This window comes from Bos indicus x Bos taurus, chromosome 15, assembly GCF_003369695.1.
Source record: "Bos indicus x Bos taurus breed Angus x Brahman F1 hybrid chromosome 15, Bos_hybrid_MaternalHap_v2.0, whole genome shotgun sequence".
Classification (NCBI taxonomy): domain Eukaryota; kingdom Metazoa; phylum Chordata; class Mammalia; order Artiodactyla; family Bovidae; genus Bos; species Bos indicus x Bos taurus.
Genome location: NC_040090.1, coordinates 48643903 through 48657108, shown reverse-complemented (window position 1 = coordinate 48657108; position 13206 = coordinate 48643903). Strand labels below are relative to the sequence as shown.

The following is a 13206-nucleotide window of genomic DNA, read 5'->3' as shown; positions in this document are numbered from 1 at the left end:
TGTCTTATTGAAAACAGCTACTGCCCTAGGACACGTAAGGGGAAAGCTGCTGTTCTTGGTGCCAGGCTTGGTAGACCCCCTAGGAGGTAGTTCTGAGTGACTTTGTTGCTGAGTGAGATTGGAAACTAGCAGGGGTTGTATCATGCAGGTTCTGCTACTCCAAGGTAAGGAATTTGGATTTTATTTGAAAGAGCAATAGGGGGAGCTGCTGGAAGGTTGTGAACAGGTAAATGGTATGATCTGATTCACAAAGTAGATCAGAGCCTAGGGAACAGGCTGTTGCAGTAGTCCAGTATGGTGATAGCCTGGTGAAGGTGGAAACAGAAATAAATAAATTTGAGGTACATTTTGAAGGTTGAGACAGAAAAGCCTGTCCATGAATTGGATGTGCAGAATAAGAGAAAGGGAGGAACAAGGATGATCCCTCAAATTTTGAATTGAACAAAATTTGTTCTGAGTGGTTGCTGAGATGGGCAAGTCTTAGGAACAAGTTTCAGGGGGCAAATCAGGATTTCCATTTTAGACGTTTAAATTTGAGAACCTATTAGATCTCCAGTGGGCCAGACGTCTGGGAGGCAGGTGGATGTGGATTGTGGTGTGGAGGTTTGGCATCTGGTTGGACATGTTGATGGGGAGCCCTGAGTGCATAGGTGGTATCCCAGCACGTTGTGTTACAACAGAAGTGAGATCCAACAGAGGAAATGGTGTGTCAGACAGAAGCTACTCATGGTAAGTTAGCTGTTTCCTCTTATACATAACATCTCTTAGAAACTGAAATCAGTATGGGGCTGACTAGGGCAGGTAAAAGCAAGAGAAATCAGAAGTAGAAGCAGAGAGGAGGGGCATGGATTTGGCGCTGATAAGCCTGAATGAAGAGTCTGGATTTAATCTTGAAGGCTGGTGAAAGCCACTGATGGACTTAAAATGGAGTGTGGCATGATAGCTTTTAATATTTAGGACAGTGGTTTGAAGGGTATTGTCAGGGAAGAGGAATCAGGATAGCTGGGGAGAATTTCAAGACTAGGTAATCTAATTTAATCTAATCTAATTACGTAATTTTGAGGTTAGGTAGCTCTTTCAAATCCTGAAAGATGATGCTGTGAACGTGCTACACTCAATATGCCAGCAAATTTGGAAAACTCAGCAGTGGCCACAGGACTGGAAAAGGTCAGTTTTCATTCCAATCCCAAAGAAAGGCAATGCCAAAGAATGCTCAAACTATTGCACAATTGCACTCATCTCACACACTAGTAAAATAATGCTCAAAATTCTCCAAGCCAGGCTTCAGCAATACATGAACCATGAACTTCCTGATGTTCAAGCTGGTTTTAGAAAAGGCAGAGGAACCAGAGATCAAATTGCCAACATCTGCTGGAAAAAGCAAGAGAGATCCAGAAAAACATGTATTTCTGCTTTATTGACTATGCCAAAGCCTTTGACTGTATGGATCACAATAAACTGTGGAAAATTCTGAAAAAGATGGGAATACCAGACCACCTGACCTGCCTCTTGAGAAATCTGTATGCAGGTCAGGAAGCAACAGTTAGAACTGGACATGGAACAACAGACTGGTTCCAAATAGGAAAAGGAGTACGTCAAGGCTGTATATTGTCACCCTGCTTATTTAACTTATATGCAGAGTACATCATGAGAAATGCTGGACTGGTAGAAACACAAGCTGGAATCAAGATTGCCAGGAGAAATATCAATAACCTCAGATATGCAGATGACACCACCCTTATGGCAGAGAGTGAAGAGGAACTAAAAAGCCTCTTGATGAAAGTGAAAGAGGAGAGTGGAAAAGTTGGCTTAAAGCTCAACATTCAGAAAATGAAGATCATGGCATCTGGTCCCATCACTTCATGGAAAATAGATGGGGAAACATTTGAAACAGTGTCAGACTTAATTTTTGGGCTCCAAAATCACTGCAGATGGTGACTGCAGCCATGAAATTAAAGATGCTTACTCCTTGGAAGGAAAGTTATGACCAACCTAGATAGCATATTCAAAAGCAGAGACATTACTTTGCCAACAAAGGTCCGTCTAGTCAAGGCTATGGTTTTTCCTGTGGTCATGTATGGATGTGAGAGTTGGACTGTGAAGAAGGCTGAGCGCTGAAGAATTGATGCTTTTGAACTGTGGTGTTGGAGAAGACTCTTGAGAGTCCCTTGGACTGCGAGGAGATCCAACCAGTCCATTCTGAAGGAGATCAGCCCTGGGATTTCTTTGGAAGGACTGACGCTAAAGCTGAAACTCCAGTACTTTGGCCACCTCATGCAAAGAGTTGACTTATTGGAAAAGACTCTGATGCTGGGAGGGATTGGGAGCAGGAGGAGAAGGGGATGACAGAGGATGAGATGGCTGGATGGCATCACTGACTCAATGGATGTGAGTCTGGGTGAACTCCGGGAGTTGGTGATAGACAGGGAGGCCTGGCGTGCTGTGATTCATGGGGTCGCAAAGAGTCGGACACGACTGAGCGACTGAACTGAACTGTACTCCTTACCTATTCCCAGTTGTAACACAGCATACCCATGTACATGGTGAAGAAATTTCCCAGGGGATTCTGATGTACCACCATCCAAAATGAGACTACACAGTCAAGTTTCTTTTTGTAGTTTTCAGTATTTGTTTCTGTATTTCCAAATAAGATATTTGTACTGCTTGGTTTCTTGATTTTCAGTTTTAGTTAGCTATTGACAGTCTACTCTAGAAAATAACGATTTAAGGCGCTTATTCCCCTCTCTGCTTTTCCTTTCCAAAAACACACTTACTCTTATTCCAGCTTTATAATATAGTTGTCATTTTTATTTAGAGCATTAGTCAATTTTTACATAGTTACATAATGTAAACTATAAATATTCACTGCTGGACCATAGTTTTCTCTGTACTCATTACTAATTTATTACCAAACTCAGAGCTAGATGTGTAAATCTCCCTTTATGCAGGGCCCTCAAATAGTCAGTAATTTACTAATAAGGTAAAAAATCAAAATAATAACAGTGGGTAAATACTTAAAAATAAGTGCCCTTCTATTTTACTTCAGAAACCTAGATCTACTCCCTGACCACCAACCACTGTGTTAAAAACAAAAATCCATGTTCTTCATCTCGCTTTGTTTCACTTAATATGCCAATGAATATACAGATATTTTAATATATCTTGGCTCACCTTCCATATCAGACATATAGACTTAGATTATTAATTTGAAATGGTACAGAATATTGCATCATATTCATCTTCAGTGATCTTTATACCATTTCTCTGTTGATGAAAGATTAGGTTGATTGTTAACATTTGCTATTATTACAAACCATGCTGAAGTCAATGTCCATGGCCAGTTGTCTTTACAAATAAGTGCAGGTATACTTGGAGAACAGATTGCTTGAAATAGAATGACTAAGTCAGAGGATATATGTGATTTTGATTTTGATTGATTTTACCAAATTGACCTTCAACAGTGTTATTTCAGTTTATACCCCCCGCCCAAAGTGTCCCGGTTTCCCCACCCTTGTATTATCTTTGACAACCGTATTCAGTTAACTCCTTGTTCTGGTGGCCACATAGAAGATAGTTAAGTGGAGAAAAGTCTGGAAAGAACACGGTCAAGTATGAAGTGGTCATATTTTGGGTAGGAGGCAAGGAAGACCTCAATGAAAGCAGTGAAGATGGTGAGGATTGTGAGGATGGGATGGATAGGATACATGGATGCTGAGATTGGGTAGGTACAGGGCTTGGCGAACTGATTTATCCAGGGCTGGAAGGTGAGGAGGGCCACGGGTGGAGTTGAGGTTAACCTTAATGTTTGACTTGGTTAATAGCTAGGTGTGGTGCCGAGCATGGGAGGGGGAATAAGCTTGAAGAGGAATGTGTACCTGTGGAATGCCCATGTGGAACTAAGCAATAGTTCTAGGGAATGTGAGTTCAGTTAGGGAGAGATTTGGAAGTCACTGCCATGGAGGTGGTAACTGATGCCCAGGCAGTAGTGGAGATCACCCAGGGTTGAACACTTCAAGTAGTTGGTTTTTAATTCTGGCTGCACAATTTGGTCATTTGAGGCCCTGCCCAAGAGATTTTTGCTTTCTTTGGCTGGGGCAAGGTCAGGGCATCAGTCTATTTTAAAGTCTCTCCAGGTGATACCAGTATATGAGAGAGGTTTGACATTTACTGAGGCCCATGTCCCCTGCCTGGAAATCTGATTCTGATTATCCCAGTTTCAGCCTGGACATCAGGAGTTTTCAAAATATCCCATACCCCTGGTGATTCTAACATGCGCTCAGGGTTGAGAATAACTGGCTTGGAGGAAATAGTAGCAGAGGGCCAGCGGCAGACTTGAGTCTTCCTTGGTGGTTCAGTAGGTAAAAAATCCTCCTGCAATGCAGGAGATGCTGGCAGACATAAGTTTGATCCCTGGGTCAAGAAGGTCCCCTGGAGGTGGGCATGGTAACCCACTTCAGTATTCTTACCTAGAGAATCCCATGGACAGAGGAGCCTGGTAGGCTACAGTCTACGGGGTCATGAAGAGTCAGACACAACTGAGTGACTTTCACTTTTCAACGGCAGAAGCCTGAGGATCTCCAGCCCCAGGGAGTGGGCAAAAGCAGAGACTGCTTAAAGAAGTCTAGTAGGAGACGGAGGAGGAAAACCGGGGTATGGTGAGGGGGGATTCATTTGGAAGGAGTCCAGTCGGCAGCTTGCTTCCTAGGTGTGGTGCTTTCTGAGTGGGGTGGGCACCTGGAAGGAGAATCTGAAACGTCAGTCTCTGGTGGTCTTGCGCTCAGTAGCAGAGGCCTTTGGTTTCACCAAGCCGCTTGAAGGGCCTTAGGTGGGTAGACCTTCATAACAGAGCTAGAGTTTTGAAGTTAGGTCAGAAGGTAGAGTACTGGGAGGGCAAGGCAGAAGGGAACCAGAAAGAAGGCGTGGCCAGTGATAAACCTTTTGAAAGAAATGACTTTCAAAAGCTGTGCAGCTGATATGCAGTTATAAGTTGTGATTGTGAAATGTGCCTGGCAGCCCACAGACCTAGGTTATTCTGCTACACATGTTGGGGGCTGGGGGCAGAGCAAGGAGCTAAAGGATGAGAAGCCAACTGCAAGGAAGTAAAGGTGGCCAGGGAAGGTGTTGAACTGTCCCTGGGATATGGCGCCATTCTTATCTAAGGGGCAGACATGAGGTCTGTGGATGAAACAGCTCATTGGCCTTGGAGGTCATTGTGCACTCAGTGAGAGGAATCTCAGCCTCGTAGTGGAAGCAGTGCTCAGTGGGCCTAGGGGTTGAAGACGACCCTTGGAGAAGAAAGCTGTCAGCCTCTGAGGTCAACAAAGCACTCAGTCTTTGATTATTCACGTGTATCTGGGAGGGATTGCATATCACATATCAAAGTTATCTTTTTTCCCCCCTTAAAGATGTTTTTATAATCTCTTACAGTCAAGTAATAAGTAGATCTGGCTGCTTAATAAAGGAAGCTCCTCCGTTTGAAAATACAGAAGAGGGATACCCATGCTCTGTATGATGGAGACTCTGCTAATCTCATTAGCTGGAGCACGTTGGACTTGGCAAGGAGGGTTATTTGAACTGTAATATGATCTTGTATTCGTGACTCTAGACCTCACGAGGAATTGTTTCTAATAGTTCTTTCAGTACATGGAGGTGTCTATTGTATTTCATTTTATTAAACTCCTTTGGAATGGTGGTTTGCAAGGGCAGACTGATACAGCCTTAGAATCTTACCACATTCTATGAAGTTGATTTGAAATTCTAGCCTTCCGTGTTTTCCTAGTATTTAAAATAATGCATACTTGTATAATAAAAGGCAGGGGTAGGGGTAGGGTCAGGGAGTGCAGACATTACCACGAGGAAACATGAAAGGCCCGTGCAGTCGGTGTGGAAGCTCGGGTGAGGGCCATCTGCTGCGTAAGTAACTGGTTATAAGAACTGATTTCACATTTTGATATGACTATTTTATAGGGACTGTATCAGAATATGTAGGTAGATGCCTTTTGGAACAAGGAGGGCCTATGGCAGAAGGAAGGAGGTGTAGAGTCTTCTTTTTGGATAAGGCTGAGATTGGGATCCAGCAAATGGGTCTGCTCTTAGGACAGCTGCTCTGGGTGCTCCTCTCTGCTCTCGGGGGACCTTTACCTCATCTTACAACCCTATCCACTGTGTCCTTCCCTCTACAATCTGTTAGTGGTGGTTTGGCCTCTGGCACCAGGACTTACTATTACACGGGGGTCTTTGGAGTTACCCCTCCACTGGCCAGCACTGAGGGGGTGGCAGGCAGTGTATCAGCAGAGGGCATAGGCTAGAGGATGAGCTGGGGGCTTTGGGGCACGGCCCTGTGTGAGTGGGTGGGTGAAGGGGCTCTAACCATCTGGACGTCATAGGCAGGCATGAGGAATGGGTTGCAGAGCCAGACTGAAGGGGTTTACAGGGTGAGCATGGGTGGGATGTGCTTTGCAGAGTTTGCATTTTGCTTCAGGCGGAGGAAACGGTGGTTAGTACAGTCATGAACACCCAGGGGGAAGCCCCTGGCCTGGTTTCTGCCACTGCTGCCACACTGCCCCTTCCTCAAACACAGGCCCCTCTGAGAAATCCGTAGCAAACCTGCCACCTGGTGGCAAGGAGACATGCTCGAGGAGTCTGTGCTGAAGAGATCTTAAAATTACCTTCCTTAAGTGCAAAGGTGGTCTTCTCAGTAGTAAAGAATCCACCTGCCAAGGCAGGAGACACGGGTTCAGTCCCTAGGTCTGGAAGATCCCCTAGAGGAGGAAATGGCAGACCACTCCAGTATTCTTGCCTGCAAAATCTCATGGACAGAGGAGCCTGGTGGGCTGCAGTCCAGGGGGCTGCAAGAGTCAGACACAACTTAGCAACTAAACAACAACAAATTGCAAAGGTAACAATAAAAAGAGAATAAAGTCACCATTTTATTTTTCTGGTTTCACCATGGGCCATGTGGGATCTTACTTCCCCAACAAGGGATCAAAATTTGCACCCCCTGCATTGGAAACTGAGTCTTAGGCACAGGACCATCAGGGAAGTCCCGAAAGTCACCATTTTTGAACGGCAACTACTACTAATCCTGACAACAGTCTATTAAATGGTTCTTATGAGCCCCATTTTACAGTAAGGAGAGTGAGGACATAAAAGATACTAACCTAAGGTCCTGTAGGTAGGAAGTGATGCAGTGACTTTAAAAACAGAACAGCACTTCTCCAACATGAGCCCCTGGAGGGCTTGTTAAAAACACAGATGGCCGGGCCTCAGCCCCAGGTTTCTGATTTTGGGTGGGGCCTGATAACCTGCATGTCTCACAAATTCCCAAGTGGTGTTGAGGCTGCTGGATTGTGCTGTGAGTAGCACTGGCTTAGGACAAGGTCTGGCACCTGGTAAGCACAATATAAAGATTTGTTATAAAATTGATAAAGGCAGAGTCAGGATTCAAACCTGGGCCTAATTCTGAAAACCTGTCCTTTTTACATCATGCTGCCTCTCAGACCGGCTTAATAAATTCAAGGCTTAATAAAACCCTCTCCTTGGCCCCTTGCTGAATTTTTCTTTTAGAAAATAAGATGGCTGGTAGGTAGTGGTTTTCATGATCCTACCCAGCTTTTGTGTGCTGGAGTATCTGTTGAAGGGCTGGGTATGCGTCAGGACTTTCTCAGACCATGGACTGCACCACAGAATGAGACACAGTTCCTGCCCCCCAGGGATTTACGGCTTGGCTGGGGAAGAGACAGCTTACAAGCAGGAAAAGGTTACATCAGTGCAGGACCTTGGGAAAGCTACAGACCGTACAGTAACTAGGGCAGAGCAGGGCAGGAACCCCAAGGTCTGCGGCGTTGCAGAAGGCCTCCGTGGGAGAGGCGTGTGTCCTGAAGAATGAGTGAAAGTTGGCAGTAGGCAAGGTGAGCCCACTCAAGTAAGGAAAAGAAGAACAGTACCATGAGAATAAGGAGAGAAAAGCTGGAAGGGCTCACCCCTGGGTGACAGTACTGTCTGCATCTCATGGAGCCTGCAGTCTCTGTCTCATTCATTCTTCAGCTCAGCCTTAGGAGGCAAGTAGTTCCTTCCTCACCTTGTAGGTGAGGAAACTGGGGCAGAGCAGTCAGGTAAGTTGCCTAGGGTCACACAGACAGTGGATTCAAGTTGCCCAAGTATGTAGGAGGCCGGACAAGGTCAGGGTGAGACAGGGGTGCAACTGAGAGGGGGTGCCTTTTTAAATGTTGGGTCTTTGGTGCTCAACTTGCCCTGATTTGATCTTGGTCTGGTTAGGAGGAGCAGTGAGAAAATAGCAGGGCGCTGAGGGTTGAGGTCAGGTGCTAAAGAGCCATGAGTATCAGGAGAAGGGGTTTAGAATTTGCTTCATAAGCAGCAGGGAACTCTTGATGGTTTTGGAGCACAGGAGTGATTGGATCCAAGCAGCTGACTGTGTATAACAGGGAGACTAGATAGAAAGGTCTCCAAGTTGTCTGAGAAGTGAAAGTCACTCATTCATGTCCGACTCTTTGCGACCTCATAGACTATATACAGTCCATGGGATTCTCCAGGCCAGAATACTAGAGTGAGTAGCCTTTCCTTTCTCCACGGGATCTTCCCAACCCAGGGATCAAACCCAGGTCTCCTGCATTGCAGGCAGATTCTTTACCAGGTGAGCCACCAGGGAAGTCCAAAAATACTGGAGTGGGTAGCCTATCCCTTCTCCAGGGGATCTTCCTGACCCAGGAATTGAACTGTGGTCTCCTGCATGGCAGGCAGATTCTTTACCAACTGAGCCAAGTTGTCTGGGAGGCAGTAATTAATCAGTATCTGGACTAGAATAGTGGGGAAAGGAAGGAATGGATGCCAGCCACTTCCTTTAAGAAGCTCCAGAACTTGGTGCTGGGAGCATCTTGGTGACTGGATGAAACAGAGGCGTTTCCTAAAGATAAGCACACCTGTGGCAAGAGCTAAGTGATGGTGAGAGAGAGAGAGAGAAAAGAGAGAGAGAGGGAGACAGGCAGGTTAATTGTGCTGCACCGGAAGTGGGGTGGCCAAGTCAGCCTGGTGGTGGGGGTTGACACTGCAGGGTTGATGGAGAACGTGGTTTAGGAGCGCTCTGCTCAGGGAAGGAAGTGAGTGAAGTGCCAGCCGTCTGTGTTGATTGTTCTTTGGGGTTCTGGCAGGGCTCCCTCAGGGCCCGACTCTGTGGCGTTGCCCCGCTGCGTTTCCGGCAGCCCTGCAGACCCCTTGCAGGTCCCCTGACCTGTCCTCTCCTTTCCCATCAGCCTACCCCCGGAGCAGACCCTCCCTCGCCAGGGCCCCAGCCAGCACCTGTCCTTCCCAGAAAACTACCAGACCCTTCCGAGGAGCAGCCGCCACCCCTCGGGGGGCTCTTCGCCCCCTCCCCGCAACCTACCGAGCGACTACAAGTACGCGCAGGACCGAGCCAGCCACCTGAAGATGTCGAGCGAGGAGCGCCGGGCGCACCGGGACGGCACCGTGTGGCAGCTCTACGAGTGGCAGCAGCGCCAGCAGTTCCGGCACGGCAGCCCCACGGCCCCCATCTGCGCCGGCTCCCCGGAGTTCGCCGAGCAGGGCCGGAGCAGGAGCATGTTAGAGGTGCCCCGCTCCATCTCCGTGCCTCCGTCTCCCTCGGACCTCCCTCCCCCGGGACCCCCGAGGGCCTTCCCACCCCGGCGGCCCCACACGCCAGCAGAGAGGGTCACTGTGAAGCCACCGGACCAGAGGATGAGCGTAGACATCTCGCTGGGGGGTTCTCCCAGGAAGGCATGGGGCCCCACCACCAAGGTGAGACTCTGGAGGCCCTGCCAAGCTGCCGGGTGGGCAGCCTTAGGGCGCTGGAGAGAACGTGGTTTGAAGAGAATGAACCAGGGTAATGCTAGGTAACACTTCTGCGGTTCTGTACTGCAGCACTGGGACCAGCCCTGTGAGGCGGCTGCTGTTTTCTCAGGAGTCCCTGCTCTCTGCAGGTAGAGCATTCCTGTGAAACCTTTGGTAAGCCAAGATGGCCTAAAGCAAAGAAGCAATTACCTTTTTCTGTAAAAGCGAAAATCTCCTTTGGATTTCAGTTATCAAAAAACAGGTACTAAAGGTAGGTCTTTTGTAAAATCAAAGTGGCATATAACAAATTTTTGGAAAGCAGGAGATCCCTGTGTGCCCATTTCACATATGAGAACCCTTGGGTCTTAAGGGGTGAAGTTACTTGCACAGGGTCATACAACTCAAACTCTACTTTCTTGCAGCTTGGAAGGCAAGGAAAGATGTCTGTGTTCAGCCAGTTCAGTTATTTATAAGAACCCGATTTAAGGTTGAACTTCCAAGAGTCTGTCACAGTTAGGCATTTTCGTAACCCGGTGCAGAAGATGTGTGTCTGCATTAGACTGGTGAAGAGTCAGGCTGAGAGAGGGGCCCTGCCCTGGGCTCGGCTGCCCCGGTGGTGAGTGGCAGACGCTCTGCCCCGGCCCCGCTGCCTTGCCTGGCTCTCTGTGTGATGTCTGGTCTCCTCTCCTGCAGAACTCCTCTCATGTGGACCGACGCTCCATGCCCTCCATGGGTTACATGACCCACACTGTCAGTGCTCCCAGTTTACACGGAAAATCGGTAAGCAGTGCCTCCTTTCTGGGTCCGGGTGACTGAACTGATCCAGCCTGTGAAGGGCTCATCTCGTCAGGGTTCTCCCAGAAGCCAGTCAGAGGCAATCTGTATTTTAGAGATGAGGAACTGAGGCTCAGAGAAGTCAAATGAGCTGCCCAGGCCCGTCTCGCCGGGACTGGTCCTCCCGAGGTCGGCAGGAGAACTTGGGGAAAGTGGAAGAGAATGTGGAATGGAGGAGGATGTGGTGTGTCTTCTTTTTGGGGCAGCGTTCTCCAGCCACCTGCCTTTCCCCCCCTGTTGGCATCTCTCCTTTCTTCCCTGCGTTTGCTTTGATGAGTTCCCTGTCTTCAAAGTTCAAGTGTGGGTGAGGCTGCACTGCTGGTGGCTGTTTCCTGATACACACTACTTCCTGCATCTCCCTTTCTGCCGGTGCCTTTATTTGTCCTAATGACAGAATTAGTGCCATAATTACTTAGCGGTGTCGCATCAGTGCTGTCCCGGCAGCAGGGTGAAGAGTAATGATAGCGTCGTGCTCCCGCGGTGGCTCACTTCCTCACGATGTGTCTTGCACACCCGCAGCTGGAGGAGCTCTCACTGCTTCTCGCCCAGTTACGGCAGCACCAGGCCAGGTTGGCCAGTGTGCGAAATTTCGCCATCGGCCAGTTACTGCAGCACCAGCTGACCTTTCCCTCCTGCCAGGTCAGCGCTGGTGGGTCCCCTCAGGGCTGGGGGCCACCCTGGGGACCAGGGAGTGCCATGCTGGCCTGTGCTCCCTCGTGCCCGTGCTCTAGTCTGTCCTGCTGTCTGGCTCTCTCCCTTGTTCCTGCCTGTTCGCTTCTGGATGCTACTGCCGGACACTGTGCAGCCATCATGGGGCCTATGCCCCTAGTGCTTGGGAGCAGGGTGGGAGGCTGCATGGGGTGTGAGGGACCTGGACTGTGGCTTCTTTGCCTGTGAGTAGTGATTGCCAGGCTGGTGTGTGGTCACGTCCAAGGGCTGTGCTGGTTGTCATCCTTGTTGCCACTGTGGGCACTCCTTGCAATGCTGAAAGGTGTGTGTCAGCCCAGAAGGAGAAGGCATCATGTCCTCTCATCTGGACAGTGCCCTGCTGATTGACAGAGCATCCTCACACCCCTTAGCCTGGTGAACTTCACAGTAACGTGGAACAGGTTAGGTGAAACAGGTGGGGAAGTGATTTGCCCAGGATCCTGCAGTCAGGGGCATGCAAGACCGGAGCCGAATTGCAGGTCCTGTTTGGCACAGTGTTTCCAAGACATGGGGGGTTGTTGCAGGCAAGCTTCTTGCATGGCCAGGCAGTTGTTATCCTGGGCATCATCCTAAAGAAAATGCTGGTCCACACAAGGCTGGCCTCCTGGCTGCACAGAAGTAGGTAGGGGACAGATGAGGAGGGTGAGGAATTGTCACCTGCCTTACCTGTCCTATTTTAGTGGGATCTGAAGGACTCAGGAAATGTCTTTGGAAAAATGAGTCTAAGGCAACATATGCAAAAATCCTAAGTTGGGAATTTGGGTGATTTTTTAATAACATTGCTTGGCACTATCCCTCTTACTGCTGTGGAACTGGGCTGACTGAGGAAGTAGGAATGGGTAAGGAGACAGTTTAGGGTCGGAAATAAGACCTTAGAAGCCACTGGTGTACCTGGCCGTGGTCCTTAAGGCCTTCTTATGTTTTAAAACATTGCCTAAACATTTAGCATTATTTATTTATTCTTAAAAAATACTTCAGCAAGCCTGTAGTCTATTTTTTAATTTTGGGGGATTAAAAAAAAATCACACAACTTTTGGGATCTTAGTTCCCTGACTAGGGATCAAACCCATGCCCCCTGCGGTGGAAGTACAGCATCTTGACCACTGGGGGAGTCCCTGTTTTTGTTGGTATTACATCAGAGCTCTAAACCCAGACCGCTCTCGCAGCCCTGGCTTGCTGAGAGGCCTCTGAGCTGGCGGAGAAAGTGCCAGGACTGTTTTTCTGAAGCTTTCATAGTCCCTCTGCCTCACAGTTAGCTTCTGTAATCCATTACGTGGAAAGCACCAGTTCTAGGGAATCAGAGAGTCTTTTTCTTATTCTCACTGCTTCTGGTCATCATATTGAAGAACTCACCGGACTGTCAGAGATGACGCAGGCAGGTCGGTTTGCCTGGACCTTCCTGATCTAGCTCCCAGCACAGCCACCTTGACTTCATACTGAGCAAATGGAGCCAGAACTTCCAGGGCACTTTATTGGAGCCTCAGGTCCTTATCCTCCTGGAACCCAGGGTCTTAAGGGGACTCCCTGGGTCACCTGCGTCATCTCCATGCCTCTTCCAGGCACCAGTCTGCACTGATCAGGGGTCATTTTCCTCTGCGCAGTGCAGAGGTCTGGCGACCAGGTTTGGAACGTAGCATGTCCCTCAGGCAGACCCCTCTAGCTTTGTGTCCGGAGCTCACCTCCACCTCAGCTGTGCTGCTGTCCTAGCCCTCTGATAGGATGTGTGCTGGCCCCCTGCTCCCCCTCAGACTGTCCCCAGCCCATGGTGGGGCACGCTGGCTTTCCCCCCATGGTGGACCCGTGAGATCCTCCATGCTGAGGGGCTCTGAGCTGCACCAA

General features: G+C 48.7%; 1 protein-coding gene across 12 annotated transcripts in view; it reads left to right on the top strand.

Moving 5' to 3' along the window:
* The window catches only part of PLEKHA7 (pleckstrin homology domain containing A7), a 228757-nt gene that overhangs the window by 179313 nt on the left and 36238 nt on the right, over positions 1–13206 (top strand). For all 12 annotated transcript variants that reach the window (XR_003514710.1, XM_027563388.1, XM_027563389.1 and 9 more), the window contains 2 exons: positions 9270–9792; positions 10519–10605. Coding sequence is in view for 11 of the 12 variants with exons in the window: in XM_027563388.1 (XP_027419189.1) it covers positions 9270–9792; positions 10519–10605 (610 nt within the window). In the remaining variant the exon portion in view is untranslated. The remainder of the gene's footprint in view (positions 1–9269; positions 9793–10518; positions 10606–13206) is intronic.